The sequence below is a fragment of the Corvus moneduloides genome, chromosome 2 (genome assembly GCF_009650955.1).
Source record: "Corvus moneduloides isolate bCorMon1 chromosome 2, bCorMon1.pri, whole genome shotgun sequence".
Lineage (NCBI taxonomy): Eukaryota > Metazoa > Chordata > Aves > Passeriformes > Corvidae > Corvus > Corvus moneduloides.
This window is the reverse complement of record NC_045477.1, coordinates 81,710,210-81,727,858: the sequence shown is the minus strand read 5'-3', so window position 1 is coordinate 81,727,858 and position 17,649 is coordinate 81,710,210. Positions and strand designations below refer to the sequence as shown.

At 42.2% G+C, this 17,649-nt stretch overlaps 1 protein-coding gene across 6 annotated transcripts in view; it reads right to left on the bottom strand.

Moving 5' to 3' along the window:
* Positions 1 to 17,649, bottom strand: part of FARP1 (FERM, ARH/RhoGEF and pleckstrin domain protein 1) — a 205,426-nt gene that overhangs the window by 3,705 nt on the left and 184,072 nt on the right. For 5 of the 6 annotated variants that reach the window (XM_032100082.1, XM_032100080.1, XM_032100078.1 and 2 more), the window contains 9 exons: positions 15,092 to 15,173; positions 12,187 to 12,424; positions 10,049 to 10,179; positions 6,953 to 7,021; positions 4,937 to 5,026; positions 3,778 to 3,860; positions 3,331 to 3,443; positions 2,659 to 2,822; positions 88 to 195 (listed from right to left, as the gene is read on the bottom strand). In XM_032100082.1, the coding sequence (XP_031955973.1) occupies positions 88 to 195; positions 2,659 to 2,822; positions 3,331 to 3,443; positions 3,778 to 3,860; positions 4,937 to 5,026; positions 6,953 to 7,021; positions 10,049 to 10,179; positions 12,187 to 12,424; positions 15,092 to 15,173 (1,078 nt within the window). Of the gene's footprint in view, positions 1 to 87; positions 196 to 1,125; positions 1,263 to 2,658; positions 2,823 to 3,330; positions 3,444 to 3,777; positions 3,861 to 4,936; positions 5,027 to 6,952; positions 7,022 to 10,048; positions 10,180 to 12,186; positions 12,425 to 15,091; positions 15,174 to 17,649 lie in introns of all 6 variants that reach the window. The other variant, XM_032100083.1, reaches the window with a different exon arrangement.

Below are 17,649 nucleotides of genomic sequence, written 5' to 3'. Positions count from 1 at the left end.
AGTGAAGGCTGTGTGTGGAGCTGTCCCTCTTCGGAAAAGAACCTCATACTGTCTTCTCCAGCCACTCACACTTGCCCAGTTGGTTACCTGGTGCGATTTATAGAAGAACATGCAGAAGTTGGTGAACACCACCCATAGCTTCTGCCACCCATTGCTGTTTTTGAATTTTCTTAGGAGATTTCCAGACAGCTGGTTCTGAAACAGATCAAAAGCAGCCAAGTAAAACAGTGAAAAGTACCTGAAGCTTAATTATTGTAAGAAAAATAATTTGCTTTTATCTGGTTTTATGTGACCTGGTTGTACATGAAAATGCTTCAATTGAATGGACGTACTTTTCTTCTGCATTTTTCTACTGCTGAGTAGTACTTTATGTAATGTATTTTTTTGTTTGCAGCTGGGTACTTCTGAAAACTCAATGCTACTACACTAATCATTTTATCCATGGAGGTGGCTTTCAGCAATATATTACTACATTTCAGTCTTGTTAATCCTACTCTGTTCTTTTAGAATGATACGTGAATAGAATGGAAACAGAAAGTCTGACATGAATTTGTGATGTAAAGGAAAATTATGACATACTTTAGAATTGCACATAGAGACTGTGGTCTCTGTAACCAGAGAGCTCACATGGTACTTTTCAAAGATTTCAAAAACAAGGACTGTTAACCTTATTTTTAGCTGGATTTTGGATAGTTTAACAAAAAGGAGGAGAAAGCCATAACCAAGTACATGTATTTAATGGCTGGTTGAAGAAACTGCTCTTCACATAGTGAAGATGGAAAGCAGACCATCATTGTTCCTTGCAAATGAACAGGAGTTCTCAGTGAATTATTAATGACTTCCCATTCCTTGTTGACTGTGAGGGCTCCTGCCTCGATCACAACAGCTGTTTACATCATTCTCTTTATCTAATACAGAAGCTAATAACTTAATCTGTAAAGCTTAATAGTCAAAATCTGGGGGTCCTGGTGTAGCTACTACAAATGAAGGAGTCTTAAAAAAGTTCTGTTTTCACCAGCCTTGGATATGCATTAAAGCCTTTCCTTTAAATCATCCTATTCTCTGATTTCTGGCCTACTGCCTCCTTGCTCTAAGTCACAGGTGTACTCCTTAATTTTCTGTTACCTCATTACTCTGGAGGATATCATAAAAGGACAGGCTTTGCATTCGGTACCAGCAGACATATGAAATGGAAACAGGCCGCTGATCACTGATCAGTCCAGCAGGTAGGGAGGAACAGTCACTGACAGAGAGAGGATCTTCTACCACGAGAGAGACAGAAAGGAGGGAGAGACACAAAGAAAATAAACGACAATGCTGAAGTGAGAGTCACCGACAGAATGACGTGAGCATGAGTGGGACCTGCCACGCATGGAGCAGCAGTGGAGCTGAAGATGTTTTCACAGAACAACGCATGGCTCCAGGGTGTGCTTGGTCTTCGCTGCTTTGTGTTCATTTGAGGCACAGGGAAGGAACAAAAATGAGCAACAATGAGCACTGATCTCAGACTTAGTTAGATTTGCCTAACTGAATGTTTTAATCATTAGAATGAGTCACTGGTGTAAGTTTTATATCTATTTGTAATAAGCCCTCTGCTTTAGGGAAAAATACGAGACCTTGTCCTGTGCTGAACTATTCCTCCCTTGCAGGATATAGGGTATAAAGGGCATAAAGAGCAGAAAATCCCACCTATGTGGAATTGAAATGAGGCTCTACAGTCAGCATTTTTTAGTACAGAATAATCTTGTCATATTTCAGCAACAAACTCACCTCCTGTTTAAAAACAGAGGCAGTTACACAACCTGTGAATATGTTTTTCCTTGCATCACTATGTTCTGCATCAGTGCATCTTCTCTAGAGCAATGGTGGCCTGATGTCTGAGGGCTGCCACTTGAGTGCAAATCCACTCAGCTTTAAGATTCCTTTTTCCATTTTCATAGAGCATAAATTTCCATTTGATGAGGGCTGTGATAAAGTACGCAGAGCTCCTTGGACTCTCTTGGGTGAAGGAAGAACACCACAGCAGGCTTACCACCTCATTGTAAAACCTACACTGAGCTAGGTAGTTTCAATCTTTGAAAAGACAATGTCTGCACCTCGGCTGTTGCATACAGAATTAACAATTGTGGATCAAATTGGCTTAGCTGTGATCAGAGGGGTAAAAAACGGGGTTTGTTTTGAGGTGGAAAATGCAAATAAAGAAAAAGCAGATGAGACTGAGCAATGAGACAAGGTTCCAGAAAAGATGGCTAGGTAAAGAAATAAGTTAGTAATACACATAATTAAAACTCTGGCTGCAGCAGCTAAAGACAATATCCTTTCCGCTCGAGCAATGACTTAATGCCTCTGTAACTGAAAGCATTAAGACAGTTTGAACTGCTTTACATTTTAAAGGGCATCAGCTTTTTTTCTGGACAGTTGCTTCTATGAAAATTACTGCTCTAACGGTACAGAGGTGCACGACAGGAGCAGATACGTGCTTCTTGAGTGACGGTTTATGCCAGCATTTGAGGATAAGGGAGGCAGTTTAATAAGCGTGCCTGAAACTTCCCCAGAAGGAGACGAGGGAACAGTGCACTTGTTAAGGAGGAGCAAAAAGGAAATTGTCATTCAAAAGCGAGCCTGGAGCTGCAGTTCAGGTCGTTCTGAGGCAGATACCTCCACAGCAACACTAAAGTCGATCATTGAAACACTGGTATTTCTGTGCCAGCAGACGTGCACCGTAGTGTTGCCACGGTGTGGTGACTGACGTTCGAGTGAGGTGCGGGATGCACTGAGGTCGTCCTCAGATTCCTGGTCTACAGTAGTTTCATCAGGAGACTCTATGAAATGCAGGGAAAAAGCATCTTTCTTCCTCTATGCAACAACATATATAATTGGAAAAATTAAACAATCCATTCTGTCCACAGTATTGTGAACTAATTTTAAAACACCATTTTAGAAATAATTTTGTGCAGACTTTAAATTGATTATTATATTTTATAAAATTATTTTATGTGTTTCTGCAAATGTTAGAATTAAAGACTAACTACCATGCTTTGTTGGTGTTTTTAATACCTTCCAAGGACAGGCACTGCCCAAATCGTGTTAAATAGTTCCTGGAATCATTATGCTTAAGTCACTTCTCTATTCAATGAAACTTTCTGCTAACATCAACAAGAAAATTAAAATGGCACATATATCAATATATCTATACATATATATGTATATAAATCCACTTTCAATGTATCAGTTTGACCTATGGCCAGCAGTTTTCACCACTTTGCTTAGAAGCAACCACCAATCATATTGACAAAAGTGAATAAACCTTATTCTCTGGCATTTACTTACTATTATCAGGTGGGCTGCTTGCCAGTAACTCTGGGGCAGGGCCACTGCTTTTCTCTGCCAGGTCTATTGCCATCTGGATGTCCTCAGTCCATTTGTCCATTTCAGCACGGGTACTAACAATGAAAATTCAGGTTTTATTCACTTTCATACAGGCTGAAAGCAAACTCTAAGAAATAGACACAAGCCAAGCTTACTTCTGAAATAAATAAATTCAGACACAAGATGCTACTTTTTTTTCCTGATAGCTTAGTTTTGGTTCCAGCTTGCACAATTGTACCTCTATTATGTCCCATCCACTTTTTTCTTAACAAGTGGCTTTCACAAAAGAATATATCTTTGAGGAGATTGTTTTAGGAGCAAATACAAACAAAATGATGCCTCTCTGTCCCACTGTGATAGCTGCAGAGAAATACAATGCACATGTGGACTTTGTCTCCAGTGAATTACCTTGCAGCAACAACGATGGACTGGTGTTGACCTCGTAGTGTTAGACAGTGAGGAACTCCCCATTCCTCCTCACTTTCTTCCATCTGAGAGATAAAAGGCCAAATGCAGTCAGATTGCAGGAAGCACATATTTATTAAGGTGAAACAGTGAACTGAATTGAGCTCTTACCATTGGGGAAAAGAAAACTAGGAGAAATGCTCACAAACAAATTTGAGCTAGGTATTGAGGAAAAAAACAGTGCCTTGCGTGCTGGAAGAATAGTAAGTTCTGCAATAACCTCTTAAACCAAAAGCATGGCTTTGTCTGCCTTGTGTCAAAGAAAGTATTTTTATCAGAAGAGTGATTTATTGTACAAAAGGATGTGTTAAAGGGCTGGGAGTGCTCTGGAAACTGCAGCATAGCAGAGTTCTGTTGTGAGCAAGTCCAGAGCAAGTCCAGGCCAAATGGCCATCAAGAACTGAGCAGATGCCTTGAAACACTAGATAAAACTTGAAACCTTGCAAGTGTTTAGAAAAAATCAGTTACTGTGGTAGTGACTACTGAACTCAATTCTCAGGACAACCGTATAGAATAGATACAAACCAGTGAGAAGTTCCATTGAAAGTAATGGAGGGAATGAAAGTGTTTTGAAATCAGCAAAAATATTTTTGAAACAATGCAAAAAGAGGTAAATAGGTGCTGTTGGCTTGAACTGGCTGTTTTCCAGAAGAATTGCAATAAGAGCTCCAAATGACATTTTGCTGCCAGATTCCCACTACTTTGGCTCTAAGATACAGAAATGGAAACATTAGGAAATGCTTTTTTATACAAATTAGATTGTCGCTACTGTTTACTTGTCTTGTGTGTCTATAGTGAATTGGTGATGAATTACTTGTAAGAATCATGGTCAAATTAATGGTTGAAAAAAATTCAAGAACCCATCTCCAGGGAAGTTTGCATTGTGAGGAAGCAGCCCTCAAAAATGCCTTTTCCCCCTCACTTTTGCTATGTGATCACCTCTGTGCAGAAGGCTGCAGGAACAGATGCCGAACCCAAGACGGAATCGGAGAACACCACCCGCTGCTGCTGTTTTCAGCCCAGCAGAAATGCATCAAGCAATTAAGGTGGGACCACAAATGGCCACTTAAGCACGAATCCCTTAAGTTCTCACAATACTTACTGTCATGCCATACAGTGGAAGATGCCCATGGACTTTAAACTGGTTGGATGCTGTCAGTCCTCTACTTGTGTACAACAAGATATCATTGAACTAAAAAGCAAGAATAAGCATCATTAGAATGATGTTGGTTGGCATGTATGTATGTGAAAGAAAAATCAGAATGGTGAATACAGGAAAGCTGAGTATTTATATGGCAATCCTAATGCATGAATCCAAAATAATAGCTTCTGTGACATTCCACCACCTAATGTTATCTTCCCTGCCTTCCTTTCCAGCTAGTTTTAGGTATGTCTCCATAATTTTCCACTGGGTATTTTCCAATGCCTTCTAATACTCCCTTTGTGATCTCTGGGTCAGAACTATCAAGCCTCAACAGCAGTGAAACAGAGTGGTACATTTCACACTCTGCTGCACTTTGAAGCTACAGAAGGTGTATGTTTCACCAATATTTACTCCTGCTTTGAGTGAAAAGATAAGAAAACGTGCCCAAGAGGTGTGTCCAACTCAGCCCTTATAAACAGAGTGGCTGTCTTTTACTCCCCCTATTCAGAAGGAAGCTGGGAGACCTGTTCTAAGGTAGATGGTTTAAGCTAAAAATACCAAGACTGAGAATCTCAATTCGTAGAGCTTTCTGCAGGTAACAACAGTTGTCTGAAGCATGTCAAATGACCGCCTGCATTTTGCTGCCATAAAATAAACAGAGTATTTTCACTGGGCTACCTGAGTCAAAGGGTATTTTTCTCAAACCAGATGGCTGCATTAAGAAAATCACAGTCTGTGGTGTGAAACAGAGCTCTCACCACAGACCTCTACAGTGCAGCAGCAGTAATTCACAAAGCTTTGTGGATCAGCCGCTAGAGGGGGATTTAATTTTGCCAATGATTCACATGTATGTGGAATCCCACAGTACTGACCTGGGATTTTACCTCCAAATAGATTCTGGCGCTTAAGACAGATAAAAGACTTCTTTGGCAGTGCGAGCAACTGACTTGAGAGTCTAGTCTCAGATTTTTAATGTTTTATACAGGTATAATACCAAGGCATCATCTAGTATCTGTTGGTATGCAAGAAAATATGCACTGTATTCATTAGGTTTCCTCTTCAGTGCCTTTAAAGGCAGAGGATAATCCTAGCCAGGTAGACTTATTGGGTTATATCTTTGGCCCATTTGAAAGATTAAATGTCAAACACCTTGTAAAAACTACCACACTCACAAGCTTTTCTACACAGCCACTGCCTTCACCTTTTGCACACAAGAAGCCAAGAAAGCATTTTTCTGCCACAGTGCCCTGACTCTTCAGTGTTTTGTGCACTAAAAAAATCTGTGCACTCTGCTGGGCATCCCAGGGCCCCAGCACCAAGTGCACAGCAGCAGTAAGATGGGGAGCTTGGCAGCAAATCAGCTGGGTAGGAAGAAAAGAGAGGAGGAACTATTCAGTGGACTCCTGTGGATCAGAGACAGAGTGGGATCACTGTCACGTGAAAGTGGTGGGAGGAGACAAACTTTTCTAGTTCAGAAGCCACAAAATGTATCTCCAAGTACAGGCAGGTCCATCAACATGCCGGGCACTCATGCTGAAACTGAAGGGTTTATGGAAAAATTTGGTTCCGTAATGTGTTCTGAGAGCATTGTGAGAATTATTGTTCATATCACCAGGAGTCACTCTTTATCTTCTTTCCTGAATACAATCACTATCCCTGGTGCCACTTTTCATTTTGCAATGACTCTGCTCTTATTTAAAACAAGGTGCAAGGAGGTATTATTTTATTATTATATTCACATTGTCATATGAAAAATAGTTTTATCTTTGTAAGAAGCAGTTACAAAGAGAATATTGGATTTGAACAGAAATCTAGGTTCTTAACAACCAGCTGCACGGGTGATGTACTTTGTTAATTTAAATAAGGCTGTCTAAAAATACTTACTGTAATTCAAAATTCAAGTCTAACAGTTATGTCTAGTAGATGCTTAGAGTTACATTTCACTGTATAAAGAAAAATTGTCTTCTTGCTTACCAGAAAGAACATCCGTTGCTGTAAACCTTTTCCAGACAATTTACTAAGACTGCCCAGTCTAATAAACTCCTGTGGGAAACAAACACAAAACAAAAATGTATCTCCTGCAAAAATGATGATTTTTTTAAAGTATGTAAAGAGAAATATGACTACTTGGTCATACAAATGACTTGACTATCAGTTACCAAGACTTTTAATTTTATTAAATATGTTAGAAATCTAATTTACAGGATAATTCCATTTGTAACTGTCTTTAGGATAAACTCCTTTCATTCATTTTAAGAAAATTCAGCTAAGCAAAATTGTCTTTACCTGACATTAATTCCTTCAGACAGCTCCCTCTTTTGTCAGTTTTAAATGAGTATTTTTCACAGCACAAATGACATAAAAACTAATGATATATATGTCCTTGGTTAGCCACTGGTAATCTTCTGTGGTGCATGTGGCATACATTGCCCTCATTCACTGCAATGTTACACCAGCTACACAACTCAACATCACCATGAGCAGCAGACAAAGAAAGACATTTGTCTGGCAGTGTGGGTTATCCCAGCACCATCCATGTCATATAATACAGCACATTAATTCAGACCATAGTGTTTAAGAATGTTTAGGGATGGAAATAGAGGAAAAGTAGCACATCTGATACTTTCATAAAGCTGGATTTCCTGGGCTTACTGTGAACTATGTAGTAACTCACCCTTATATTTCTCTGAAATCCACGAAAATACCATTTTTCATATAATTTTTCTCCCTCCAACTTCTGCTAAGAGGTTTATATTTATTTACTACAGTCTTTCTAAGGTCATTCTACTCCTGTATAAAGCACCTAAATCACCTGCATTTAGGAATAAGCTGGCTAAGATTAACCTGTTCAGAGAACCAATCTGAACACCTTAGGCTTGCTGTGGTGTGTCCAGTGCCCCCACCTGCACTGCCTACGGGCTAAAGGGTGGAAACGTGGCTAGAGGAGGTTATCCCTATACCACAGTAGGCTCATGCTACCAGAGAGGCCACTGGAAGCTGTTGTTGGCCTCCAAGGAATATTAATCACAATTAGTACCATGTGGTACCACCTGATAGTCCCTGACAGGCTCAACACCACCACAGCCAGTGGTGGTGACCACTCCAGAGCTGCAGGTCACTGCCACCTGCCCGTACAACCAGCCACGAGAGGTTTTCATGTCCAGCACAGGAACCAGCTTGGCAGCAGCAGACACCCCACTCTGGGACAACCTGAAGAGGATGGGGTTACAGTGGCATTTGCCTCCCAGCCCTGCCTGCACAAGGGCAGGGATTTGAGTCAGAGCCAGAAGAGCAGCCAAAGGGCTGGAAGCAGCAACACCCTGGGCATGTGCCAGAGCGTGGTGGCCAATGCTTCTTGCCTTGGCAGGCGAACAACTTCTGCCCCCCCATCTGCCTTTTCCTTGAACTTCCTAGGACAGGAAGACTGCTCAGACTTTAAATAGACGAGGGTAGCAGAAACACCCAATGACAGCATTTAATTTCATGTGACAGAGAGATGCACAGGCTGTGAAATGTCCCGAGGGACTTGCCAAGGATGTGAACAGTCTGTGGATCACTAGAAAGAAACATGAGCTGTGGCAGCTGCTTGGAGACAGGGAAGATGTAAAGGGAGGGAGTGGAGAACAGCCACAAATCCAGAAATACCTGTGCTCAGCACTGCCTTCCCAATGGCACATCAACTTCAAACCTGGCTGCACGTTCTGGTTTTGGGTATTACACACAAAAGTCAAGGGGATGGGGAGGAAACTACTTCAGCAACAGACAACTGTCAAGTTTGCACACACAGATACATTTGCCTAGGAAAATAAAAAAGGCTACAAATATTACACAGTGGCTCATTTCTTCTGAAATGAGCCTTCGCTTTTAAAAAAGCATGGTAAGTAAAAAAGAGATGTTGGTATTCTTATACCAGAATTAAAAGTGTTTATTTAAGGCAACACTGTCTCAAAAATTATTGCCTAATGTTACATGTAGACTGAAGAGACTGCTCCTCCCCAGGGCCATGAGTTTCAAAGCAAGGCATGGTGAAAGGGCTGAAGGTACCCCAGCACAAATAACCTTACTTGTCTTTAATCTGTCAAGCTCGAGCATCGAGGGCTGGGAAAAGAAAATAAGGGCAGCATAAAATGTGCAACTGCTCAAGTTCTGAATGCTGTGATAAATACTCCATTTTTATTGCCTCTGTTGTAAAAGATATTTGAAATTTCCTAAAACTGTCCAAATCTATACAAAAGACAGAGCTTAAAGAATCAGTAAAAAGGTAATAAAGAGGATTGCCTTTCCTGCTTTAAAGGTGCTGTTTTCTATGGTGTGCTGGTTTCAGCTGGGGGTAGAGTTAGTTTCTTCACCATGGCTGCTATGGGGCTGTGTCTTGGATTTGTGCTGGGCACAAGTAGCTGAACACAGGGTTGATAATAAAGAGATGTTTTTGTTACTGCTGAGCTGGGCTTACACAGAGCCAAGGCCTTTTCTGCTTTTCCTACTGCCACGCTGGTGAGGAAGTTGGAGGTGCATGGGAGGTTGGGAGGAGACACAGCCAGGACAGGTGACCCCAACTGACCAAAGGGATATTCCAGACCAGATGACATCATGCTCAGTATGTAAAGTGGAGGAAAGAAGAAGGAGGAGGGAGACATTTGGAGTGATGACATTTCAACTCCCCATTACACGTGATGGGGCCCTGCTCTCCGGGAGGTGGCTGAACACCTGCCTGCCCATGGGAAGCAGTGAATGAACTCCTTGTTTTGCTTTGCTTGTGTGTGTGGCTTCTGCGTTCCCTATTAAACTGTCCTTATCTCAACCCACGAGTGCTCTTGCTTTTACCCTTCTGATTCTCTCCCTGGTCCTGTTGTTGGGGCAGTGAGCAAGCAGCTGTGTGGGTCTTGGCTGCTGGCTGGGGTTAAACCATGACATTTGGCATTATTATGTTTACATCTGACAGTTTTTAGTGACAGAAAAAGGTTTGTTTGAGGAAAGGCAATTTCACACCTGCCCCTAATAAACAGGTTTTTAAAACATAGCTAATGACTTGAAATTGTATCAAATCTTGATCCCAACTCTGTTACTTACCCTTCCTGGGATCACCAGATTGTCCATGCCTATCAAGTCTTTCTTCAGTTCATGCAGCTTCTGGAAATTCTCCATCTTTATCATATTACCGTGGAGCTGAGCCACCATTTCAGAAATCTCAGCCAAAGCAGCTAGATGGACAAATCCATAAAGTGCTTATTAAAAATTTACAAGAATGTTCAAAAAGAAATACAGCTTTTGTCGGCAGTACCCAGCTCAGGAACCTCCTTGTGCTACTCTTCTGGAGAGCATAAAGCTACTCAGGCAGACTAAAACCCACACAAACTCTGAACATCATCTTACACCGTGGAAGGGGTGGAGTGTTGTGATGAAGAGACAGTCTATTTTCCTAAACCAAAAGTTTGCTCTCTTTTAGCCACAGGAACTTTTTAAGTACAGTAGGGTCAATCCAGAGCACCAGTGAATGAGTTTTCATAAAGGACTTAAATTCCTACAACTCTGATCAATCTAGGGATGCTCTTTATGCTTGAAAAAAAAGCATTTTCCTCCCTGCTTGCAGCACACTGGGTCAGGTTCCTATTTGAAAACAGCAGGAAATGACAGTGTCACTTATTGTATCATTTCAGATGGCAAACATCTTGGGGTCTGTCCTCAGTCCCATCCTCGAGAACAACCAAATGGCTGCACATCACTGAGCCACCTCACAGCTCTACTCCATTCTCTCCAAAGACACTGCCTGTGCCATCATGTATGGGAGCACCAGCCTTGATACACCTGGATGGGTGGGCAGTCTCTGAATGGGCCAAAGACTCAGGCTGACTTCAGTGCCAGAAGAGCAGTTACAGCCATTTGTGTTAAAAAACCACAGCCACATGAACAGTAACAGCGGTTCCATTCTCCTTCTTACATCATTGCTCAGTTCATCCACCTGCTAGTGGGAGACCTATGCTCTCTGCTGGGAATCAATTCACTTTTTTTTTTGCTTCCTGTAGACTATGACCTTTAAGAAGAATCTGTAAACACCTTCGTGAGAGACTGATCCCAGAGTGATGGGGTCTCTAAGTCACACTGTCCTTCTCATGTTCTCTTATTTTCACCTGTGAATCTCATGTTCGTATCCTTTACAAAAGTGGAGGAGGAATCAGACTGCTACTCTCTCTGGGGAGAGGAGAATGGACACATCATCCTCATCCTCTAGCCTTGGCTGAAAAAAATGCAGGCACTACTTGCTGCCTTGTTTGAGATCATTCAGGCAGCAGCGACATTTGGGCCAACACCTGTGTCACACAGCACTCCAGTGTCACAGGTCTCTGTGGCACTTCCTATTGCCACAGGTCAGGTTGGCTCTGCATTCTGGGCACTGCCTGCTGTGGGTCTCATCCCACAGAATCTGAGGGAGCTCAGCTCACACCTTATGCCTGGGAGCAGTCGTGCTGAGCGCTGCTCCCTGCCCAAGCTCTTCCACAGATCTTCACCAATGCTGTCCAGATAACGGAGTTATCCTTAACCACACAAAGCTTACAAGAGGTGTGGAGGACGGGGGCGAGGAGGAAGGAGAGCAAACCATCAGAAAGAAATGGCAGGCAGCGAGTTCAGGCTACAGGAGAGCAATTTCTTCATGTTTGAAAAAAAAAAAAAAAACCAACCCCAAACCCAAAACCAACCCATGCTGGCTGCTTTGAGCTCCTGAAACACGGAAATGGTAACAGAGCAAATTGTATGTCTTGAAAAAAAAGACAAATAACAGTTAGACATAATAACAACAGCCCTACTGGGTCAGACCAAAGGTTCACCTGGGCTAGTATTTTGTGTTATTAGAGGATCTCTAGGGAAAGCTAGGAACAACACAAGCACATATGGTATATTCCCTGTGCTCCCTCCCAACCTCCCAACTGTTTTCAGTTCAAGAGACTTCCTGAACCTGCTCTCATTTCTGTATGTTTAATAACCCCCAGCAGAATTCTGTTCCAAGTACCTGCCCAGACTGTGGCATAATGTGTATAGAAGAGCAACCTTAATCGTACTGTTTATGGTGTTCTGAGGGCTGGATTTTGCAACTCAATCCTCTTTTGATGTAGGCTTAAAAAAAAAAAAATCTTTTTCTCCAGCCGTACGCCTCTAATGGATTTGGATGCCATTCCCCAGCTCCAAGAACTGATGTCTTTTCTCTTACTTACCTCTTGAATCCCTGAAGTCTATGTGGCTTGGAGGGTAGTGCTTGCAAAGCCTCTCCATTATCTGCTTGTAGTGCATAAGCCTGTGTAAAGGTCTGAGGAGGAAGGTATTGAGAGGCAAGTAGCAGACTTTCTGGAGTTCAAAATCTCTGCAAAACGTCTCCAGCTTGCGAGAGTTCTTGATCCCATTCTCCAGCTCCATTAAAATCTCATTGTGCTTTCGCAGGTGAACTGTCAGTTGCTTTTATGCATCAAAGAAAAGAGGAGGCTCTCTCTTAACAATCACTGAGAGACATGACTCAGCCCATACCTAATCCAATAACACATCCAACTAGCACAGCAGTAGGGATTTTGCAAACAAAATCACTGTACAACACAATGGCTCTGATATTCACTTGCCAAGGAGAAAAAAGCATTACTCATTTGAAGCAGACCCCCCCACCCCCTCTGCATTCCCAGGAAAACAAAAGTACATGATTCAACAAAACTAAGTCTCTTATCAGTGAGAAATCCAAAGGCAAGGAGATGACATGAACACAGCTCATGCAAGTAAGTGCAATGGAGACAGCAAAAAAACGTGAATGGGATTTTCTAAAAGGACAAAGGGATTTAGATGCCCCAGTTCCCTTAGGTGGTTTTGGGGAACTGAGATGCAGGCAAATGGACTTCTAGCTTCTGCTCTCCTCTTATTAACGAGAAGTTGCATCGCCTGGGAAATGGAACAAACACAAAAACAGAGGTGTTGCATGACAGAAATGGGTATGCTACAAGCTCTTCATCCTTGGACTACGTCCTCTTCTCCTTAGTGCTGTTTCTAAATAATCCCACTGCCAGCAAGGGAGCTGCACACCAGCAATGAATGAGGTTTGCATGAAATACGTAACTCCATTTAGGTCTCAGCATCACAGATATTCACAACTCCCCCTTAAAACAATTCCACAGTATTTTTAAAAACAATTTCTACAGGGAATTAATTGTGTTTTGTGAAAAGTGAACTGGTTCTTCAAGATGTACAGAGCTTCTCTGAGCAGCCAACTAAAGTTTTCCAGTATATGGTAGAATACTAAGCAGCAGCAAAATGAAACTGAATGCATAAATTGAATGGACTTGAGAAGACATTCTGGCTTAATGTGAATTTTGTGCTTTTTGACACATTTCCAGTCAACACTCTCTCTCCTGTGATTTGTGACATGTTTACCAGAAACATACCTTCCCTACAGCCAAGCCACTTCCTCCACACACTGCATATTCATTTTACAAGTCTGTAACTCAGAAAAAGACACAGCAGACCCTCTGGGCTTCTACAGAGGCTGCCCATTAATTACTTGCTCTTAACTTCTTTCCTATGTTAGTTAAACAAGCAGTGTCAGTTTGCAGATCTTTTAACGTGTCTCATGGTAAATAAATACAGTTTTATCTAACTTTATTGTTTCTTGTGCAGTTCTTTTAGGTTGAACTAGCTTTTGACTCTTTCCTCTACATATCAGCTGATCAGTGGTAGTGGATCTCAAAGCAAAGAGATCTTCCCTCTAATGGGAAAGGGAAAATGGGAAAGATGAAAGCACACTGCCAGGTCTAAGTTACAGTGAGGACTATACACTGCCTTTAGACTAGTGCCCCAGAAGGACCTGCAGACAGCAAAGGACAGACAATTTAATGTTGCAGGATATCAAGAGCAGAGACAGAGTCTGTCAGAAGCTCTCTGGTATTCTAAAAACGGTTTGTGAAGAGATGAATACTTCTTGAGTGCAGGGATGGAGGTAGAAAAATCCCCTCTACATTTCTTCCAATGCATCTGAATTACAGCTTGAGGGGAAAAGTAGTTCCTGGCTAAGTACACTGCATAGAGAGTAAGGCTGCCTTATTGGTGACAAGGCTGTCTGTGCTGGGGATGGTAAATCGAGATTTCTGTGTTCCCTTTTTCTGATCTGCTGTTTAATCGCCCGTGCGTCACTTCACTTTCCTGCATCTCTCTCTGTCCTTCTGAAAGATAAACCGAGTCCTAGTGAACATCTCAGGAGAGCTGTAATGATTAAATTGCCCTTTCCTCCAGCCAAGGACTCAAGGCTGCTCCATTTACTAACTGCAGAACGTCCAAGTGGCCATCCCCAAGGAAAGATTTATTGGAGAGTTTCAAAATCCCTCAGATCTGCATGCTGAAGGTGAAGTGCCATGTTTTGCCCCACACCGACCTGGATGTGTAGATACATTACAGTAAGGTGAGCTTGCATCCATACTGTACGAGTCCATAGGCTTTTCACAGGCTCCCGTGCCTGCATTCCACACTGTTTTCTCAGTAACACAGAGCATCAAGAATAATGCTCTGGCCAGGCCAAGAACAGTTGCAAAGTCTGCTGAACATTACACCTAGATTTATGGTTAATGTATGTATTTTTACTTCTAGTTTTAAAGGGATCAGAGGCAATTATTCTCATGATTCAAAAACCTTTTACCTAACTTGGCACCGTAGTGCACAAATATAACTTTCCCAAGTCAAATCAATATCCAGTTTATGGTCACTGATCCTGCAACATGTTAACATGAATATTTGCATGAAAAAGGCACATTCAGCATTTGAACGGTCTCTTCAGCCACACAAATTCCAATGCTTTCCCTTCTTATTTGAAGGAAAAAAGAACTGGAAATGAAATATTCCCGAACTTTTGTGTTTGCTGCTTCTGTATTAGGAGAGTGAAGGAAAGGGGCTGGAGAACTTAAAATCAGCTTGCAATTCTGAAATCCCAGGGAAACCCACCCAATGCTTTCTACATCATCAAAGGAAACTTTCATAGCATAAGCCTTGGTTACAACTGGCAAAAACAAGCACAAGAGGCAACACCATATGAAAATGAAAAGCATGCTAATGTTAATCCACGTCAAAGCTTAATAGTTATAGGATCATTCCTACCTTCATACTCTGAATGTTCTTTAGCATAACATCTCCGATTCTTTGGTAATCTCCTTTAATCTGAGCATTAGAGCGGCCTTCCCTGTCAGCAACAGAAATGCCACACACTTCAGTCATGCAATAAAACTGCATAATCACTTGTAAGCACTGAAACTCAATAGCTCATTTCTTTTAAAATCCTGACCCCCATGCTCTTTCACTCAAAAGCGTGTGAGGAATCTTCGTGACAGACATGAAATTCCCAGGTACAGTACACCCTCCACCCAGCCTGCCTTTCACTCCTAACAACAGAGAGGGCAGGCACTTAACAGAAGGATTAGACTTTTAAAGAAAATTGCTAGCATTTTGAACACACCAGAGAAGGCTGGAAATGGTTTGGGGGAAAAGGAGCCATCAAAATCCCATGAGAATATGTGATCTTAGGGCAGAAGATTAATTCTGTTCAGATACAATGACTGAACTCCAGAACAGGACCTGGGGGTTGTTCTTCCTCTGAAAAGCTTTCTGCTTGTGCAAGGGACAGTGGGGTTAAAAAAAAAAAAAACAAAACCAAATCCATCTGGCATCTGGCTTTGACTCGTAAGTGTTACATAGTGGCAGGAATTTTCCTTCAGTATGTCACTTACGGTATTACAAATACAAACTGCTGCCTCCCACCCAGCCAGCGGCACTTTGGTGAGTGCAGCACCCAGGAGAAACACAGCTCCTGATAAAAAAGATATTCCTGTATCTAAATCCATGTGTGAGACAGGCAAGGATGCACGCTCTGAGAGAAACCAAACACGTGTTTTTTGAAAAATCATGACTATAAGAACCTGTCACAGATCTGTTCCAACCAAGCTACGCTTTAAAAAGAAAATCACAGGCAGTGTGTGGGGAGAACCACTGTCCCTCTCCCCTTCCCAATTTTATCTTTCAACAGACAAAGAGACTCCATTGATAAACAAGAAATTACTCCATGTTCATTTGAACAACACCCAATTTCATAGGCTGTATTTAATAATTTTCTGTTTTGTTAACTCTCCCAAGCAGCCACATGCCTATTCAGGCAAGGAAAACCAGTTCTCAACAAGATTTCTTAATGTTTTTTTCTGAACCCAAGGGTTACACTGGGGTAGGAAGTTGGGTTGTGTCAGTGGTAACTTTAATTACCATCACTGTTTTGCAAAAACATTACGGAATATAAACACTGCCATAGTCAAATCATGCCCAAGAAATGGTCTGAACTGAAAGTAACAGCATGTATGTATGGACACCACAAGACTACAGTTTTCACATTACCTGAGGATAAAAGTACAATTTCTGTCTCCAGAAAGCCTCTGTCTGTCAAATCCTCTCCACTCCATGCTGCTCCTTAATTCACCCTTCCCCCATGTCCTACCCATCCAGCAGCTCTCCCCACTGCGATTTCCTCTGACAGGTTGTAAATAAAACCTTCCAGCCACTAAAGCTCTGCTCCAAGTGCTGCATATCAAAGCGCCCCTGAATGAAAACCACAACCATTTGAAGTCCAAGGCAGTAGCACCACACTGGCAGGAAATAAGGGAAAGCCACCCTCCACCCATGGAGCCAGCATGCAGCATCCCCTCCCAAATGGTTCATGCTGGGCCTCTACACACAAGCTCAGAAATGTCAAAGCCAGATGAAATTGTGCTGCTGCCAGCAATGGCACCGTATCCAGCAATTATCTCTATAAGAATTCCTGCTTTACTTGTTACTCTCTAATTCTCTGGCACTGCCTGGATCCTTTTCCATGTCTCTACATTTGAATTCATCTAATGGACTTCGGCAGTTTTGTGCCTTTCTGACTATGAAATATATAGTTATCTACTTACTGCCAAGATAAATATTAAGTACATCATTACAGACTGCTTTTTCTAGAGGCTGCTTTCCTGATCTGAAGATACAGATTGGCTAGAATACACATTGCAAATTTCTTATCTACTAACTAGCTACTCAGAGGCTGAGCCCAAGCCTGCCAAAGTCACAGTGAGTGCTTCCAACAGCTAATACTTAGTGTGGTTGTTCATGGAAGTCAGGTCCTTATTTCCTAAAAGCTGACCTGCTGGACCCTCTTCAGCACCACCAACACTGACTGCTTGCACAGCATCTCACCACATCAGTCACACACAAAGCATCATGAATAGTCCCCCTTCACTGGCCTCGGCCACAGGCTTTTTGGGCTTTGAAAACTTACTCTGCATCCTGGCAAAGTGACAGAGACAGAGAGAAGGGGCTTCCCCAAAAGCAATAGCCTCTCTCCAGCTGTTGGCTCAATAGTGAAGAGCTGAATGGTACCAGAGCCCTCAGCCCAGGCCAACAGAGATGCCCTGTGCTGCACACAGCTGCATCCTGCTGGAAGAAATAAACCCAGGGTTTTCTTAGAAGAAAATGCAGAAATGCTCCTTGCTGCAGAGGCTCTTCTTGTTTTAGATATTTATTTCCAGGCAAATGCTATCCCTTGCAACAGAGATTATTTTCCCACTGGGGATGGTGCACAGGCATGTAGGCTTTGAAGTGGACAGAGAGGCAGGGAAAGCTGAAGCTGGGCATGAGGG